At 41.3% G+C, this 20,189-nt stretch overlaps 1 protein-coding gene across 8 annotated transcripts; it reads left to right on the forward strand.

Annotated features, from left to right (window-relative positions):
- Positions 1 to 4,152: 4,152 nt before the first annotated feature.
- Positions 4,153 to 19,928, forward strand: ppm1ba (protein phosphatase, Mg2+/Mn2+ dependent, 1Ba). Of its 8 annotated transcripts, XM_061837164.1 has the most exons (7): positions 4,153 to 4,669; positions 9,212 to 10,128; positions 11,609 to 11,726; positions 12,644 to 12,758; positions 14,149 to 14,206; positions 17,257 to 17,273; positions 17,816 to 18,780. In XM_061837164.1, coding segments are annotated over exons 2-7 (1,197 nt in total). In that variant the 5' UTR covers positions 4,153 to 4,669; positions 9,212 to 9,240; the 3' UTR covers positions 17,817 to 18,780. The 8 variants fall into 8 exon arrangements, 7 of the variants coding, with proteins under 7 accessions (XP_061693148.1, XP_061693145.1, XP_061693147.1 ...); XM_061837161.1 differs by lacking the exons at positions 17,257 to 17,273; positions 17,816 to 18,780 and adding an exon at positions 19,837 to 19,928; XM_061837163.1 differs by lacking the exon at positions 17,816 to 18,780 and having other exon boundaries at positions 17,257 to 17,809.
- The last annotated feature ends 261 nt before the right edge of the window (positions 19,929 to 20,189 follow it).

A 20,189-nucleotide genomic window follows, 5' to 3' on the forward strand; every position in this document is an offset into this window, starting at 1 on the left:
TTCCTGTAGTGCTATATACTTCCACTTCACGTTTAGCAAGAACTAAGTAGCAGTACTGCTCTCTGCAAGTAGGTGGTAGTGTGGCCCCACTGTTCCCAGCAGCCAGTCACCCTGTGACCCTAGCACGGTGGGCGCAATAAACCAGGATTATTTATTTACCAACTCAGGGCGACCTCTCTATGGCGACGTATTTAGTAGCAGCAGTGTAACGCACTTAAACTTGGATGGGGTTGGGCATGATAGTATGGCTTAAGGACACTAGAGATGCTATTCTGAAGGGAGAAGCACTGACCATCAAATAAACCCAAAACATTAAGCATCACGATATATGGCAGACAAAGTTCCATTACCACATTTCCTCTAACAGTGGGTGATGGTGTTTGGTTACTCCGCTGCAGAAAGTGTTGTTTGGGTAGTAGGTACAGGTAGGTAGATACTAGTTAGGTAAGTACTGTGGTGAAAGCTTAGGTAGTTGAGAGAAGAAACAAAGAATTATATTTACACCACATCTTTTGAAGACCTATTAAATGCAATAAACAAAGAGTTTATTCCATAGTTACAGACTTGAAAATGATGTCTGCAGGAATAAAAAAAAAAAAAATCACTCCAAATTAGATCACAAAGTAATTTTAGGCTTATTTTCTGTATATATTGAGCCAGATTTTGGCCTACTCACATTTCGATTGAAAACCCGCGTGAGTGTGATGACGTTGGCAGCAAAAAACGAACATATTTCCTTATAAACTAATATGTGTTCCGCGGCATTATTATTGTCGCCTGTATTGAAAATTTGGATGTCTCTTTTTTAGACAATAAAGATATAGTTAGATTAAATACATTTGAGTAGGCTTGTTTTGTTAAAAACGATTGCTGTAATGCTTCGTTGCAGAAGCAAGGCAGCTACACGAGGGAAGTGTTGCAAATTAATTTCCACTTATATACTTGAGTTTTCTCAGCTCAACGTTTTTAAGCATGCTAAATTATCAACTGAACATCATTTTGAAATGCTGTTGTGTTGTGAGTGTGCAACAGTATATGATAACTTGACTGAGACAAACTCATGATGAGGACAGCCTGTGCGCAGTGTTGTATTTGTGCCGTTTTAATCATCGGCAGAATTTTTTGTGTGTGTAGTGAATTAGCAATTGAACATTATTTTGGTGTGGTGATGTGTTATCATGAGTGTCCACGGTTTATGATAGCAATATAAACTTTAATACCAATTTCTTGAAAAGTTGTCATTTTGGAAATGTGTGGGAGGGTGGTATTGTCCAACAGGCACAATATGTAACATATGAGTCAATACTGTTGCTTTCAATAAGAGTACATTTCTTTGTCTACGCTGACCATGTAGCGAATTTAATCCCCAGTTCCATTGCTGTTCCATGGGTGCGTATAGATTATGCCGATTTATCAGGGTTTTCCTAAGGTAATTACAATTTTTTTACTGATTGCTTTAGAATGATATGACAGAAAAGGACTGCAGTTTTCATTTTCAAGAAAGAAAACACATAATAAAGAAAACTTGTTTGTGAAATATAGCCTACCTGGATGCTATAGGTCCCGTTATTCCCATTAGATTTTGCTGCAGTGTCATCTGAGCATAGATTTATCAAACAATAATGTGTCAAACGTGAATAAATACAGTAGTCTGTTTTGTTTATGCAGTTGTATACGTGTGTGTCTGCCTGTAAAGTGGGGTAGTAATCCGCACCGGGCAGCTGCACTCATTCATATTCACCCCCGAGGCACTTCTAGGCCATCCCGTTGATTAGGGATCAGAGAAAAAGAAAAAAGCGAGAAAGGTAGAGACAAGAGAGAGAGAGAGAGAGAGAGAGAGAGAGAGAGAGAGAGAGAGATCATCTTGCATTCAGTAAACAGTTGGTTAATGACTCTAATCCCATTAAGAACAGGGAGCAGCTTGCCCCTTCACATAACATGTATTAATTAATATTTATGCTACCTCTCTCTCTCTCTTTTCCAACCAAGAAACAGATTTGCGTGCACACACACACACAACTTGTTAAAAGAGGGCCCAAAGAGAGCACCAACAAAAACATACAGGGGAAAAAAAAAAAAAAGAGAGAGGCAAATCAAATGAGCGTCGTACGGTTCCGCGCACAATTTGCCAACAATTATTGTTTTGACCCGTCTCCTCCGTAGACAAAAGCAACGCGCGCCCTCCGAGGAGGCAGGAAATCAGCTTTTCAAGAGCTCTTGTGCTTGAAGAGCGAAAGGGCAAGGTGAGGCATGATTGCTCGGTGATTAGGCCGAGAGGAAGGGAAGACTCACGACCCCCGTGTTCCTCCTCCTTTACACGCAGACTGTATGATAAACAAAGAAGCCGCACTTGACTCTCTGTTGATCCACTCAACTGTTTGAGAGAAACATCATTAAGAAAACTGATCTTGCTCACACTGTCTCCAGCAGCCATTTTGGAGTCTATTTCTTCACATAACGATTAAACAGTGCAACAAGCAGAAGTATTGTATTTACTTATACTAGTAGTGGAAAAGGGCAGCACAGTGGTGCACCTGGAAAGCATTGGCCTCACAGTTCTTTGGTCCCGGGTTCAATCCCGGACCCGCCTGTGTGGAGTTTCCATGTTCTCCCTGTGCCTGCGTGGGTTTTTTTCCCCGGGCACTCCGGTTTCCTCCACGTCCCAAAAAACATGCAATATTAATTGGACACTCTAAATTGCCCCTGGGTGTGATTATGAGTGCGGCTGTGGCCGGCAACCAGTTCAGAGTGTACCCCGCCTCCTGCCCGTTGACAGCTGTGATAGGCTCCAGCACTCCCCGCAACCCTCGTGAGGATAAGCGACAAAAGAAAATGGATGGATGTAATCATTTTCAATTACTCCTTGAACTATTTTCAATTACTCCTTAAACTACTACACCTCAACTGGATAGAGGTCTAAATTGTCCATAGGTATGAATAGTTCCTTGCTATTGGCTGTACCCTGCCTCTTTTTTAATAACGATCCAAATCTTTTTTAAATGCAATCATATTTTAACTCGTGATTTTATACGACTTTTATGGATTCTTCTTATCACTTTTTGTGTTAATCTTAAATCACATCTGTACTTATGTTTTGATGTCTTTGTAAAACACTTTGAATCAAATTGTTACATCCACAAACGTTAAACTTCCACCAATCAGTACAGTTTGATATAGTTAAAAAAATCTGTTTGAGTTTCCATTGTTTTACATGGATGAATCTCAACATTTTAAGGGTGAGGCTATTGGTAGCACCCACATTTATTATAAATGTGCATGGCATTTTTTTTGTGGAGAAGAGTGTAAGAACTATCCAGCCATCCATTTTCTTAGCCGCTTATCCCCACAAGTGTTCTGGGGAGTGGAGGAGCCTATCCCAGATGTCAACGGGCAGGAGGCGGGGTACACCCTGAACTCGTCGCCAGCACATCAAGACAAACAGCCGCACTCACAATGACATCTCGGGGCAATTTAGAGTGTCCAATTAATGTTGCATGTTTTTGGGATGTGGGAGGAAACCGGAGTGCCCAGAGAAAACCCACGCACGCATGGGGAGAACATACATACTCCACACAGGCAGGTCTGGGATTGAACCCGGGACCTCAGAACTGTTAGGCCAACGCTTCCCAGTTGATCCACCGTGCCGCCTTAAACTGTAAAATAAACTTGCCTTGCATCTCGCCAAGAGTTAGCTGGGCTCAAGCACACCCGTGACCCTGGTGAGGACAAGTGGTAAGCAAGATGAATGAATGAATCAGGAAAAAAGTACCACACCTACATCAGCATAAATTAAATTGATTTAAAAACTTAAATCGCGTAAATTACATCATTACTTAAATAAAAAATATGATAGCAAAATAAAAATCAATATAATAAATGAATAATAAATAAAATAAAAGCTATTAATTAAATAAATATTATTTAAAAGGTAAATTAAAGAGCTGGGTTTTGAGCCTGCTTTTTCAAATAATGCACATATTTATTTTTTTGAAAAAAAGATCTTGTTACGTGTACTGTATACCTAATAGTAAGTTTCTCTCGGCTTGTCCCTTTCGGGATCGCCACAGCGTGTCGTCTCAGATGAACGCACATATTTGTTTGGCACAATTTTTACGCCGGATGTGAAGTGTCCAAACATCCACTCGTATAAACAAACGGGCTGGACGTCAAGTGTTTACAATACGTCAGAGGGCCATTGAGCGATATCTCACACGACCAATCAAAGCGGAACCTGAAATCAGCGCTTGTGCAATCGGAGACTTTGGAGCGAACAGCTTTTCCCCCCGCCCACCCTCTGCCCGTTCGCGAGAGGAAAAAAAAAAACGTCATCTGTTTCATACATTTCACTTAGCTTTAGCCAACATTAGCTTGGCGTTTACATCGTGGCGAAACACCCATGCTCCCCGTCAACAGATAGTCGGTCTGTATTTACGTGACACGATGCCCACAACATGACTTTGAAAGCCTTACCCCGACGTGAAGACCTGCCGAGAAGGGAAGTGGCTGGCTAGCTTTCAATCCGTGCTAGGTGACTAGCGGCCGATGGACGAAAGAGGCTAATGTTTAAAGAGCGCTAAGCCTATCATAACAAGGCTTGCTCCTTATATGCAACCTGCCTCTGAAGCAACACAAAACAAGGACCGTTTGAGAACCCGCATCTCTTCTAACAGTAAGTCCACGGACGGGCCATGCTGCTCAGCATTAATGTAACATTAGCAAATGTAATGTTTAATTTGACAGAACTATGAAGTGTCTTAATTGGTGTCCATTTCAGCCTCGGTTAATTAGCGTTACATCATAGCCACCTTGCACAGTGCAAGTCATAACGTAGCGCACATTCGGGTGGTTAAATGTTTTTTTTTTTTTTTTGGTGTGGAATTGTGTGGATAAATCATTTTGAGTATTGTTATGAATGCGCGACATTTCTTTAATGAATGTTAGTGTTGGCACCTTGATGTGAAAACAGTCTAGCCACGTTTAAAAGGCTTTTTATGTGTTTGCATTTGGTTTCGTCTGTGGTCTCTATAACCCCACGTTATTGGTGGTAAATGTAATATGATATCGTAGTTGGTAGGAGGAAGATGGGACCCCTCAGTGTTTTAATACAACACCCAGCAATGTAATATAACACAATCCTTTCCAGAAACGCTGGTCAACCTCCAGAACTGTTGCCACTGGAAATGATGAGAATTGAAATAATCCGAGTCCTTGTGAAGTGAAAACAAGTCTTCTAAATGTGACACAACAACAACAACAAAAAAAAAATTTTAAAGAAACCCTTTCACATTTGGATCATTTATTAAAACCACATTGAAATAATAATGACAATGGATAAATACATGATTTATTTTTAACTTGGCTTTGCACAATTAGAATTTGTGGGTTGGATCATTGAATTAAAAGAAAAATGATTAGTGAATGTCTATTAACTTGTTCATTTACTCTCTACTTTATTTAAACATATTTGGCATGAACTCGATATACTTCTGTGCTTAATTGCTGAAAAAGTATATTTAGAGTTCATAAAGTATTGACGTACATCTATTTATGCCAGTGAGGCATAATGACCAACAGAACAAATGAATGCTCTTCTATTAGATGGCAGGAAATAGATACAGTAATGCATCCACATTTTGTGATTTGATAGAATGCCTACATATCCGCTTACAACTGTTAGTGATAGCGCTACCTTGCTGGCTACATAATGTTTTGATGCTTGCTTATGAAGTGTATAATTTTAAAAGTATGTGAACATTACTTCAAGCAAGCCTAAAACAAACATCTTATCCTGAGCACCAGTGACTACCAAAACTCTTTCTCTTAAAAATGCACAGCAGGATTCATTGTTGTCATCGCCATGGTAACTTGTGTATCCAGTCCCGTTTGAGTTGACAAAAGAAATTCAAGTGATTGTAAAAGATGGGAATTGGTGGGATCGGAATAAAAGATTTTATTACAGTTGTGTGACGTTCTGCAATCGTGTGAGCAGATTTGTCTTTTAATCTGATCTGGGCATTGCGTGTTTTCTGTCCCACACCACTGACATTTTTTAAATAACTTTATTGGTGTTCAGATATTGGCAGTACTATGTCAAAAGACACGTGATAAGGCTAAAAAACTAGCTTTTTGACTCAAATATACTTTTTAAAATAATATGATGGCAATGCGGCGTAAATGTATATGCTACCATCCTTTCATCCATTTTCAGTACTGCTTATCCTCACTACAGTCGTGGGTGTGCTGGTCAAGAGGCAGGGTACACCCTGAACAGGTCTTGTACATGCTACCCTTGGGTCAAATTCTTTAGAACTTTAATTTTGAACATCATAGCTTTGCAGATGAAAACGTTATATTTAGCAGTGTCGCCAGATTGCTACAGTTCATTTGAGGTGTTGAGTCACTGTCTAAAACAGATAATTGGACAATTGGACAAATAACTGTATGAGCCACAATGTTTTTTTTGTTAAATCGCAACAACACTGAGATAATTGTTTTTGGCAATAAAGAAAAGAGAAAGGCTTCTAGTCAATATCTGGAGTCTCTCTTTAAAAAAAAACAAAGACCCACTCTGAAACCTTGATGTTCTGATTAGATTCTGACCTCGTATCCAGAGTGAAGGCTTGCATGTATCAAGCAGACCAGGAGAAGCTCATACATGCTTTTATCAGAAGTAGACTTAACTATTGTAATGGTCTTCTGACTGGACTCCCTGAAAATAACGTTGAACAGCTGTATCTCATTCAGAATGCTGCAACTCTGGTTCTGACCAGAACAAAAAAAGTCAGTTTATTACTCCAATTCTAAAGTCTTTAAACTGGCTTTCAGTCACCTTCAGAATAAGTTTCAAGTTCTGCTGCAACCGCATTGAGTTATTTACTTTGTGTATGAAATGCGCTTTATAAATTGCTTTGCAGAGTTGATCAGTGATTGGCTAATTATTGACAAAGCCAAAATGCGAACAGTCCCCCAATACCGATCAAGTCGATCAGATTGGATTGGATCAGTACACGGTTGCTAACTATTCACCGTGATCCAAGAAGTCACATTTCCTCCTCCCTTCCGATCATCTACAAGACTCCCGTCTAGTCCCATTTGGTATTCCCAACGGCGCTGTGCAGACAATGAGTGACGATGCCTATTCGAAGTTCTCCTCTTCCAGGAAATGGACTGCTTCCGATGCAACTTATGATGAGTCATCAGCCGTAGAGGATTTAAGATATCCCTGCCGAGTCGTCCTTGCTCGTAAAAGCATTAAATATGTACATTGATATGGTTATTTATGTGCCTATCCAGAGATGTAAAGCTAGATAGAGTTCAATTTCCAGGACCCTCAACATAATGCACTTTTAATGGCAACAAACATTTGTGAGACCTGAACCTTTGGGCCAGGAGGTGTAAGGTAGCTCCTGTGTGTTTGTCTGTGTTTGACAGGCTGATCCCGGCCTGTGTGCATCTCATCAGCAACCAGCTGCTACATTGACTTAGCTTGTTAAAACAGCCCTGCTAGTCTGAATCCACTGACGCTTCTTGATCTCAGTCACCTGACTTTCAATCAAACCTTGGCCTTTCATGTGACCTTACCATGCTACAAGGGCAAGACTGTCCAAAATTAGGTTAGAGCTAATTATGACTGTTCGCATGCTGCGACCACCTGAATTTAATCACTTTACTGCCATGCTAATCCCTCCCAGCTGCCACTCCAACCTGTGTATCCATGGAGACGTCGGACTGTTGTTCACTTGTGTTGGTCTTAAGTTGTTATTAGTGTTAGTGGAGAGGTGAAAGACTGACTCACTACTGTGACTTTACTATTGTGGGCCATTGCTGGCCTCACAATTTGTATAGGCCGGATGGAAAATGTCTCCCTCCCTGCAAGCAACCCAATGATGTTCATTTAGTTCATGCAGGTGCAGAATGAATGGCCCAATAAGAAATCCAAACCTCAACAGTTCTCTTGGCATCCAGTAGTGCCAAGGAATCTCGGAAACTGGCGCCTCTCTGTTTAAGCATAAACCGAAGTGACTGGTCTGTTTCTTTGTATGAAGAGTAATTATCACCATGGCTGTTTTGAGTTCTTTCTTTGGTGCTGTTAAAATTCCTGCAAAAAAAAAAAAAGCAAACCTGAAATGTTTAGCTAAAGCAATCAAGGGGAGCCTTTTTAAATCCACGAGCATCAGATTTGTCTGTTGTTTAGGAGAGGCAGATGTATTACCATGCTAGTTTTATAAGCCTATGAACCCTCACTCTATTGTGTTGTAGGTCGTACACAATTACAATTTTAACGTTTCTAGTTTGTCCTGCACCAGACGTGGCTGTCTTTCCATTTTTCTTTCTCTTCATCGCAGCCCATTTGGAGTCCCAACAAAACATGGAAAAGTTATGGAAATTGAAAATGGATTCTCCGCATTGTTGAAAAATTACTGAAAGATAACATTTTCTGTAAAGTTTTGGAAAAACAATGAAAATATATTGTGGATTATTTAGTTTGGAGAGAACAAATTAAAAATTTAATGGATTAACATTTAAATTGACGCATAAGCGTAATGTCCCGGTGTATTGGTAATGTTATACAGTTCATGACATTAGTTTAAAGCAAAGAAGTGCAGCGTTACCCGGTGCTCTCAATATTATATTTGCTAATAAAATGACAGGGATTTGTATTTTTTTTTTAATGTAGGACTTGAAACTTATTAAACAGTAGAAGACCAACCCTGTCAGAGAGGTTTTTTAAAAAATTTTTTTTTTTTTTTTTTTTTAAATTTTTTTTGCAACAAGTTCGGACGTTACTGCACTTTTATCCGCACAAACACAGTCAGCCATTTCAGCTTCAACAGTAAGGCATCCTAAAAAAACTTTGATCCACATAACATAACAACAGATGTTCTGAAAGCTGAATTACTGTGGGCATTAAAAGGATGAACTCCCACTACTACAAGTTCTTGGAAGGCGTAGCTTTTCTTTTACAGATATATTTTCCAACAGACAGATTGCTATGAGACTTCCATGTGGATGAAAAAAAATATATATTTATTGCGTTGATACAACAAGGATACATTCGGTTTGAAATTAAATTCCTACCTTCCACTACACAATGCTTGGCTAACACCTGGCTTTGGTTGATTAGTACAGTATTTGTAAAGTTTGGTCTCAAGTTTCTCATTTAATTCTGTCTGTTGTGCTCTTTCGCTGTCTTTTCTGTTCTCTTTCGCAGGCATCTGTGGGTCTCTGCAGAGCTGAGCCATGGGTGCCTTCCTGGACAAGCCCAAAACAGAGAAGCACAATGCCCACGGTGAAGGAAACGGCATCCGCTATGGGCTGAGCTCCATGCAGGGCTGGCGAGTGGAGATGGAAGATGCTCACACAGCAGCGCTTGGAATCCCTGCACCCGGTCTGACCGACTGGTCATTTTTCGCCGTCTACGATGGCCATGCGGGCTCCAGGGTTGCCAACTACTGCTCCAAGCACCTTCTGGAGCACATAATCAGCGCCGGTTTTGGGGATGGAGGGCACCAGAGCTCACTGGCTGGTTCAGAGAGCACTACAGACGGCCCTCCGGCAGAGATTGCCCCAACAGTGGAGGCTGTGAAAGATGGCATCCGGACAGGCTTCCTGAGGATTGACGAGCACATGCGCAGCTTCTCTGACATGCGCAACGGCATGGACCGAAGTGGCTCCACGGCCGTGGGTGTCCTCCTGTCGCCCGAGCATTTTTTTTTCATGAACTGCGGGGACTCTCGGGCTGTTTTGTACCGAAATTCCCAAGTGTGCTTCTCCACGCATGACCACAAGCCTTGCAACCCTCGTGAGAGGGAGCGCATCCAGAACGCCGGCGGCTCCGTCATGATCCAGAGGGTGAACGGGTCGCTGGCTGTCTCTCGAGCCTTGGGGGACTATGACTACAAGTGCGTCGTTGGCAGGGGCCCCACCGAGCAGCTGGTGAGCCCCGAGCCAGAGGTTTATGAGATTGTTCGGACCCCTGAGCAAGATCAGTTCGTTATCCTGGCATGCGACGGAATCTGGGATGTTATGTCCAATGAGGAGCTTTGCGAGTTTGTCAAATCGAGGCTTGAGGTATCTGATGATTTGGAGAGAGTCTGCAATGAAGTGGTGGACACCTGCCTGCACAAGGTCTGTGTATATGTGTCTGTCGTACCAACGTTTTCTCTTCAACATTCCATTTAGGAAAAAAGAACCACCACCTACCTCAAAAGTTAAACTTAACTTTTGGGATGGTTTTGTTAGAAATAAGGTGGGCAGCACATCTGCCTCACAGTGAAGATGGCTGGCTTTGAAATTCACTCTTCCTGTTTACAGTTTGCATGTTTTCTGAGTATTCTTGTTTCCCCCATGTCTCTTAGTTCCTCTAAATATTCTATAGATGTGAAATTTGTGAATGATTGGCTATGTATCCAACTATTGACCCCAAGTCAGCTGTTAAGTCTCTACCTCACCTGTGACCATAATGCAGTGCTTCTCAATTATTTTCTGTCACTCCCCCCCCCCCCCAGGAACAGGAAAACCATATCGTGCCATCGTGCCTCCAAATATAGTGTTTTATATATATATATATATATATATATATATATATACACACACTTATTGGTAATCCTCTGCATAACATGTATCTTTAAAATTATGGAATACAAAAAAAGAACTTCCAACAAAGAATAATTTTATTAAGAATTCTTTAATTTTTTCACAGCACTCTCATCACCTAGCATGACAGAGACCACGTCTAATGCTGCTGGCAGTATTAGTTCCTCTGCTACGATGGTTTTTTTTTTTTTTTTTTTTTTTTTTGCACTGAGCAATTTGGTACACCACCTTAGATGATGCTAAAAACAGAGCTCACTGTTTTGCTGAAGTACCATTCACAAGGCAGGATGATTGTTGGCAATATTTGGCATGTTTTCGCTGAAAAAAAACTTGCTGCTTATCAGTGTGATCGGGGTGTAATGTCTCTTAAATGACGCCTTAATTTATTTGGCCTCATGCTGTCCGCTGACAATTTTCTTAGACATTGTAAACACACCGGTCTTTCCTTGTTTCTCATTGTAGTCACGGTGAAGTGCTTCATCATACTTCCTCAACTTAACTTTCAGGAGACTTTCCTTTCTCTCACATTCGCAGTCTCTCTCAGCCTCTCTTTTCGTCCCTGTTAAAAAAAGTTCTATGGTGGGTTTATTAACATCATATTTTATCATTGGGCTAATTCTCTCTGTGTACACTTACAGTGAGGGAGCCACTATAGTGGAATTACAATGACACTTTATTGTAGTACCCAAAAAAAAAGCACGTTCTCTGGGGTCACCTCCCTTCCCAATTGGACCCTGCCCCACTATTTGAGAACCACTACCGTAATGGGAGCGGATGTAAGAAAATGGACAAATTTAAACTTAGATGAACCACTGTATCATAAAATCAAAACTAAAATAAAAGCTACTTGGAATTTAAAGGAGTCAGCTAATAGAGGGGATCACCTTGTGGCTGGGTGTAATATATGTTGTGTATTGTATCATAGTTTTATTTACCATTTTACACAAGTCACCATCACACTGAGTTTTTCCCTTGCTTTCACTCATTTCCTCTTACCTCACATTTTCCTTAGGGGAGCCGGGATAACATGAGTGTTGTGTTAGTGTGTTTGCCCAACACTCCCAAAGTGTCTGAAGAAGCTGTGAGGAGAGATGGAGAGCTCAACCAGTACCTGGAGTCTCGTGTGGAAGGTGAGGATGAATGGCTTTGTTGTATTCTTATCAAATGGTTGTGTGTTTTCATCTTCGAAACCGCACTATTCTAACCTCCTCCATCAGAGGTAGATCCCGCTCAATGCTGCAAAATGACACCATCGTGACCTCCTTTGCCATTTCAGCAAGCATCTCCCTTCTCTGTTCCCTCTTGCTTTCCTCTGACATCGTTTTCTCCTCTCCCTTACTCTCACATGCTATGTCTTCTCTTCGCTCTCCTATTGGCCTTCTCATTTCTTCCCATTTGTTCTCTCACAAGTTCTCCCTTGGGAGTCATAAAGCCTTTTTATTTTGCTACTTTGCTTATAAACTCGTCTCCCCAGCAACAAACGCTTGCTGTTTGACATTATGGTCAAATAAGATATATAGATGTTCACCAAATGGATTATTTATTGGCATCTTGGAGTGGAATGAAGTCATTTAGTATTGTGTGCTAATGTAAATGTTTGGCTTCTTGGGGCATCTGCTTCTGCCAGATCCAAATAAGAAGAGAATGGAGACAGGAATCTTTTGGCTAAACATTTTAGTGGAAACCTTCCACCATCATAGTTCTGAGGGTCTTTATTCCTTTCTTTGTGGAGTTAGTGTGTTCTCCCCTTCCTTGCCTGGGATTTCTGTGATTACTCCCTTCCAACTACATTACACAATTATGCACTTGAGGTTCTTTGAAGACAAAATTTTCCATAGGTCTAATGGTTACTTTCCTTTATGTTCCCCGCTGGCTACTAATCCAAGGCGTACTCTTCCCAAAATCAACTGGGATAGGCACTAGATCACTGACAACCGGAATGAAGACAAGTGCTTTAGAAACTGGACGGATGGACTTAATCAGTGTCGTCACTGCCTGGGTATCACCAGACATTCATCTTGTGGAACACACACTCTGCTGTTTTCAGCGTTGCTGTCCCGGCCGGCTGACGAGAGCTTTCCTGACCTGGTGACAGTGATGAGGAACTTGTCCGCTGACAGCGGCATGCCGGCTCTGCCACCAGGGGGAGGCCTTGCCAGCAAGTAAGAGCCCCCCATCTCCGCCATAATAAGGTGTTTTGTCTTTGGGCAAACCTCAACACACAACCGCTTAAAGGAGACATATTAATGAGAATTTAGTTTTAAATTGCTTGTATAACAAATAAGATATAATCTGGCCTCTGGAGTACCTACCCACTCACCAAGTGTGAAATTACAAAAACAGGCAAGTTTTTTTGTTTGTTTTTTGTGAGCTACATTTATCCCAAACTTTCTGTGAGGGAGCCCTATAATGTTGTCTGATTGTGATGCAACATCCCGGATGATTTAAAAAATAGTGCACCCATACAGATGGACTCTACTAGTTTGACAACTAGGCTGGGTGAACAGCCACATTTTCCAAGAAACTACTGAAGTTTGTCCACCAGAGTGCGATCTGAAACCCCATCACGTCAGTGCCAAACTCTAAGCAGAGCTTCAGCGATTGCACAGATTAGTTTGTATCTGGCACAAATTAGAATGTTCGGACAAGTTATCGATGTGGATATATATATTTTTTTGGGAAGTGTGTCGAGTGTAGGTGCCACATGCACATATCTGCTGATGAGTGGTGATACAAAATATTTTTTTACTTAGTCAATGTCTAGTCGCAACTCCCTAGGTACGCCCTGTTCTTCAGGCTAACAAAAGCTTTACTTGGTAGACCAGCACACCCCCCGCAGATCAGTGGATGTCGACAGCTGGAGTCATTCGCCGCCAATCAAAGCAGCACCTCTCATTTCCTTTAATGTGGGGCATGAACTAGAATGAAATCACATAGGACCAGCCGCTCCAAGGTTTACACATGGTCTGATCAGGCGTAAATTTAGACTGTCTTTATGTGACCGAATTACCACTCTGCTGGGCGCATGTCAAAGACACACCCTCGCTTTGCCAGAACACTCAGCTTGTCACAGAGCAGTCTGCCAAATTCGCAAATGCATGCAGTGCGCAATACACATGTATCAAACATTGCACTTGCACAAAAATCACGGTATGCCTCTATTTGTGTCCCGCTTTTGATGCGTCCTCTACGAAAATAGAGCCCAGTGTGTCCTGTAACTTTTCAACTCTGTGTTTTTTGATCGAGAGAATGTCAGACACTTTGCACCTGGGAATTATTTTAAAATGTGGACAAAAAGAGTAATATGTCTCCTTTAAATGTTGATATACACGTTTTCCATAACGTTTTGAAATAGTTGATTCTGTTGACTCAAGAAACATGATAAATAATGCCAGTTTCCTTGTTTACTGAATGTCTGGTTTTCACAAATGAGATGTTGTGAGCATTTGACGAAATGGTCAAAGAACCTAATCCTTAAAATGTGATACTACTCAAAACTGTCCTTTCCTTGTTCTCTGAACTTTTGTTTTAATTCCATTGTTCTTTTTGCAGACAAAGCGTTATTGAAGCAGTGTACAACAGTCTAAGTCCGTACAGAGAAGAAGAAGGGGTCAGTATCCGCCGGGCTATCCAAGACTTTGTATCTTCATCATTTGACAAGTCGAAATGATTGCGGTGCATGTGGGTTACGGCATCGCTTCATTAGCCTTAAAGTGTGTTGCTGTCACTTTAAACCGTTTGCTCAGATCATCCATTGTTGTGATGTATTTGTCAGTCATGATTTAGGGTTTTTCTTTGCTACTGAGGCTTATAGTCCACAGCCATACTGGAGTTGGTTCCCTGTTGTCTACTAGCAGGGAACGTGTCTGTTTTTAGACCTCTACCCAGGTCAAAATATTGAATTTCATTTTTTTCCCCTTGCCACATTAAATTGAAGTGCTTCAAATGTAACAGTCCACACTTTTACACTTCTAAAAAAGTTCGTGGGTTTCTGTCATAATCACAGAAAACACAGATGAACAAACAAGTTTGTTTTTCGTTATGGTTCAAAACAGTTTGCATTAAACCCATTGTCATATGGGCCGGTGGTGTTGATTTTACAGTAATTACTAATAAACTTAGAGGCCACATCATTTTGTACTCCTTCAAAATTAATAAGTTCAGGCATGACACAAAGCTGTTTGAAACATCTGGCTTTCTTATTAACCACATGGGAGGAGAAAATATTAGGTGCACACAAACACGCATAGGCCTGATTTACACTGTAGTTCCAAGTGGCCAATTCCAGTGAAATAACTTTATCCAATTTTTTTTGGGAGAGTAGTCTATTTCTATGTACAGTTACAACTGACACACACATATGATATGCCTGCGTTTACATTGATGTAGATGACCAGGTTGAATTTAATTACCCTTACAAGTCCCACCAGTTGGAAGTAGCAACACCAAATGCAAACTAAATAAATAAAAAATACAAATATTTAATGTTAATTGCATTTAGTTGGCCCGGGCAGGCTCTTCCCCATTGATTTCAGTCCATTAACATCCACATTACTCCACTGGCTGCTGTAAGCAGTTATTTTGATGTATTTATAGATGGACACACTTATATTTAGACCATTTTTACTGCTGTATATTTTTGTTGCAGCTGTAGTAATGGTATTTCTTTTTTCAATGCGAGTGTGCAGACATCTCCGATTGGTGCATTTCAATAACGTCAAGGTGACATTGATGAGGCGTAGCTGTGTATAGTTGAAGCCAGAAGTTTACATACACTCTGCAAAAATACACATTTCATTTTTTTTCTCACTACCTGCAGTCAAATCAGACTAAACCTTTCCTGTTTCAGATCATTCAGGATCACCATTATTTATTTATTTTTTTTAAATGTCACAATAATGAGAATTTCTTACAGCATTTTGTACTATTTTCTCTGAAGTCACGTTTACTTAAACAAAAAGCACTGTTTTTAAAGAACATTGGAAAGCCCAGATGATGAGGTTGTGGGTTTGGAAGCTACCGATAGGTTAACTGACATTTGAGTTAATTGACAGCACGCCTGGGGATGTATTTAAGCCCACGCTTCAAACCCTCTGCGTCCTTGTTTGAAATCATGGGAAAATCAAAAGAAATTGGTCAGGAACTCAGAGAGAGAATCGTGGAGCTCCACAATTCTGGCTCATCCTTTGGTGCAATTTCCAGATGTTTCAATCTGCCACGTTCATCTGTTCAAACAGCTATATGCAAGTGTAAACATGGGAACGTCCAGGCAGCTCTTTTTGAAAAGGAGAACATCAAACAACCGAGTGAAGTTACCGGGGCAATATTACACTATTGGTTCGAGCCATATTCTGATGATATGCGATCACGGCCAATCCATATCCCCGTCTGATCCACTTCTGTGGCGGAGATGAGCCATCGCGGCTCATCGCAGCCGGCCGCGGTGGTTTATGACAGAGCCGAGCCGTGCTGCTTTAGGGGATTGTTCACAGACGCCGCAGTACGTGATGAGCAACACAGTCGAGCCGGGGCGCTGTACTCTGCGCACGCGGCTGACTGAGGCATTCTCGGCTGGGTTCTTCACAGCTGCCCCCGTCCGCGCAGCCTTCGAAGAAGCCGTGACCGCCGAACGCGGCGCCTCAGCCGGTGTGGCTGATTTTCGCCGCCGTGCTGGCATATAATGGAGCCGAGCCGTGCTGCTTTTAGAGGGATGTTCATAGCCGCCGCAGTACTCGATGAACGCCGTCGAGCCGGGGTGCATTGCTGCGTGCACGCGGCTCAGTGAGGCATTCTTGGCTGGGTTCTTCAGAGTCGCCGCCGTCCGCGCAGCAGCCCGACGCCGTCCGGCGCGCACATCGACATATTTCGTACTGGGATCTTTTGTTATGTTATGAGAGACCGTTTACGTGGTCCGCCCCAAATTATTATTATTTTTAGTAGCTGTATACACACCTCTTATTTGGAACCAAACGAAGCTGTCGTCCTCTGCACCCGTACAATCCATTTTTCACAACGAACCGGGTCTCTAGCAAACTTATGAAGGGTAAATCCATCCTCCCGAGTGTTCAAGCAATGTCCAGCAATGCAATGAGCTGGCATTTTGGCTAACACGAAGGAACAATGAGCTACCTTTCAGGAGGTAAAACTAATGGAAACAAATGAGTCCACTTGGGGGCGCCGCTGTCCTCTATGTCACTTCCTGGTTCGTCCCGAAAACAAATCCCTCGAAAGGATTTTCATGGCGGGAGTTACAAAAAGCTCTATATGTCAAAATCATGTTTTGTGGTTAAAAAACACATGGGGGCCCATGTTATTACATTTTTTGCATTACATGTTATATATTGGCTGATGTTTTTTCATTAACATACTAAAATTCATCCATTTCATAACAGTAGCCCTTTCACAAAATTAAATAATTTTGGTGATCCCAACTGACCTGAAATAGGTGCGGTTTAGTCTGCTTGTACCTCAGACAGTTAGACAAAAAAAAAAAGTTTTTGCACAGTGGATATAAAATTCTGGCTTCCAACTGGATATCAGAACTGTGTCGCATACGACCATGAAAAAGATTGGAATTGTCACTTGAACCATGCAGTGTACATCAAGCCATAGAGGGACGTAAAGAGTGTCTAACTGTGTTCACCCTCTTGATTAATGCAGCCATCCTGTTTCATTTGGTAAGTGATCATATATAATTGTCCCCCTCCCATCCCTTGCTTCCTTCCTCTTTTCACACGGACTTCCTCTCACCTCCACGCGTACGACCTCATGCGGTCCTGCAGGCATGTGGACCGGTGACCTCTGTCGACTCCCCTCCTCCTATCTGTGTCCTCTCAATGATAGCATGCAGAGGCACCTCTTGTGTGATGACAATGGACTGTCCCCCCTGCGCCCCTTTATAGTCTATGTGCTGTAACATGCATGCACTGCCCCTCTCATAGCGGGCTCTTCAACTGCACACACGCATACAACAGCAGCAGCAGTTCTTGTCTGTCACTTCCTGTCAACAAGACCAACGTCCTTCACCTTCTTCTGCAGGCCTGAGACAATTGAAAGTGTGTCCCGCCTGCTTTGATTTTGATTTTGTATTCAGGTTGCTCATTGAAGCATCTTTTCATAATAACCAAACGTTTAACTGTCTTTTCCTCCCTCTGTCCCTAAATTGACTTCTTTCTCTTCTGTTTTTCACACCTCATTGTTGATGGCTGTCCTCTCCCAGAGCACCACTGGCTTGGAGTGTCACTGGTAGAAGTTCCTGATCTGCTTGGTGGACTTAAACAGGAGGGGGGGGAACAAACAAACAAACAAAAAAAGTCCAGGATCGTTCCCTACCACCCCTTTTCCCAGCATCTTGACTCTCTTTCTCCCAGTGAGAATTCACAGGACCTGAGAATTCACAAGACATGGAATTCAAAAGGGGAAGGGTATGTTGAAGGCATTTTTAAAAAAAAAAAAAAAGCACACTTCTTTGTGCCACTGAATTGAAAAACTATGCGCCAAAGCCCCGCCACCGCCCACTTCTTGAAGACCAATAAAAAAAAGTGAGAACATGCCAGTCAACCATTTCCAAAGCTTCTAGACACTCCTGACCATGGTCTCCACTCGCTTCAAACACGAAACATTATTTGCCTGAAAACCAGTTCGTGGACTTTTAAAAGCCCTTATTTATTTTTTTTTGCCACTAAGTCCAAAAAACAACTGCTTGCCACACCAGATCACAACCGGGACAGTGTTCAAAATTCTCCCTGTGCAGTCCAAAATGTCAGGCAGGTCTGGTGAATCCTTTTTGCATGTGCTTCCTCTCAGCTCGCCACTTTGATATTGATAGGACCCAACTTGCTTAGCTGTCAAATGGAGGATAACCGTCGTCAAAAATAATTGGTCAAATTCTGAATAATATACAGAGATCTGTCTTTTGACTTCATTCTCAAACCCAGCCTCGTGGCCTACTCTGTGCGGATGTGATTTTTTTGTGCATACGTGCTACTCTGTGTTGTTCAAAACAAATGCACAAGGTTGTGCATGGTATTCTGACACAGTAACATTCCAAAGAGGGTGTACGTGAGGGGATTGGAGACCCCCAGCCTATTCTTTTTGACACACACACTCGATCCTGCTTGTGCTGCCACTTCCCTTTTTGTGAGTTGTGAAATCAATAAACAAAAATGCCAAAATGTGAGTTTACTTTCCAAAAAGTCAGTTTTATTTGTGCTGCAAAGGATTCCGGTGATGTTCCTATTCAGATTGAAAATATGTTGGTATGATGATGACTCGTTAATGGGAATTTACAATTTATGGCATGCTGTAGGGAAGATTATTTTTTATAAACTGCGACCCTAGTGAGGATAAACGGTACAAGATGTGGACGATTTTCTTTATTTATGTCAAGATGTGTTGAAAAGTTATGGTACATTAACATCATGGCACGTCAAACATATTTGATGGGAGCCAATGCTGCGTTGTAATTCTGAGATAATGCTTTCAAATCATAAAACAAATAATTTTTACTTTGCGTATTCAACAGATTCCAGGAAATATTTAAATTGCTATAATGTCATCCAAAGTCACCATTTTTTTTTTTTTTTTTAAATAGAAAGTCAACTCACAACATTATGGACATACAGTAATGTACATGTTTTTCGTACTCTCTTCGTAACGCTGTACATGAGAGTTGTAGGATGTTGTTATTTTTGAGAGATTAAAAATATTTTTTGAAGCAATTTGTTTTGTACAATATCTGATTAAATTATTGAGAAGCTTATTTATGACACGTGAAAATACATTTTCACTATCTGGTAATGCTCAAGTAATTTTTTTTCCTTTTTAGCCAATGGTACCAATGCAGGATGAGGTTAGCGCAACAAAAGGAGATAAGAGTCCAATATTCCTGTTGTATTCTGTTTCATTACATCTTATTTGTATTGAAGTGATATATTTTTATTATTTTCAGAGTAGCACATCATCACTTTAACTTATTCTGAGATGGTTGGCAGTCAGAAAGGCCAGCATGGGAGAATGCTTGTATATCACAAGTTTATATCAGGGAGATGAATGAACCCAAGCTCCTTTTGTTGGCTCCTGCATCTCGACACACACACACAAGTAGCAGTGTTTCTGGGTTTGCGACATTTATCACCAATCACCTAGTACACCTGTACCTGATGTGACTGTAAACAATTAAAAAATTGGATTTTAAACCAATGGAGTAGTCATTGTTTTCTGTTTTTTTTTCTGTTCAAGGTCTTTTTGCCACCTTTTCGCCAATTCTCCGTCCTCCTGTACCCGATATTGTGACTGTTTATGTCAATAAAAATATTTTATTTCAAGCCCAATGGAGCAGCTATTGCTTTTTGTCTGTTGCATTGAAACAAAATGAACTCAAACCCTCCCGTCTTGCCAGCTTTGGAGTCTGCACATTATTTCTCATTTTTTTATGATGAGAGTAAATTTAAAAGTTCCTCTTTATTTAGGCTAAACATCTAATTCCACTGATCTCCAAGATCCTCCTGTATCTGATATTTTGACTATAAATGTCAACAAATATTTTTTTAAAACCAGTGAGGCATGTGCACCTGCCCTTTTTTTGGCAGATG

Source organism: Syngnathoides biaculeatus, chromosome 12 (genome assembly GCF_019802595.1).
Source record: "Syngnathoides biaculeatus isolate LvHL_M chromosome 12, ASM1980259v1, whole genome shotgun sequence".
NCBI lineage: Eukaryota > Metazoa > Chordata > Actinopteri > Syngnathiformes > Syngnathidae > Syngnathoides > Syngnathoides biaculeatus.

Bases quoted from the DNA above. Each gene is read 5' to 3' on its own strand.
- ppm1ba (XM_061837159.1), top strand. From the start codon at position 9,241: ATGGGTGCCTTCCTGGACAAGCCCAAAACAGAGAAGCACAATGCCCAC. The intron at 10,129-11,608 runs GTCTGTGTATAT...CATTTTCCTTAG, and splicing joins TGGACACCTGCCTGCACAAG to GGGAGCCGGGATAACATGAG. The intron at 11,727-12,643 runs GTGAGGATGAAT...TGCTGTTTTCAG, and splicing joins CCTGGAGTCTCGTGTGGAAG to CGTTGCTGTCCCGGCCGGCT.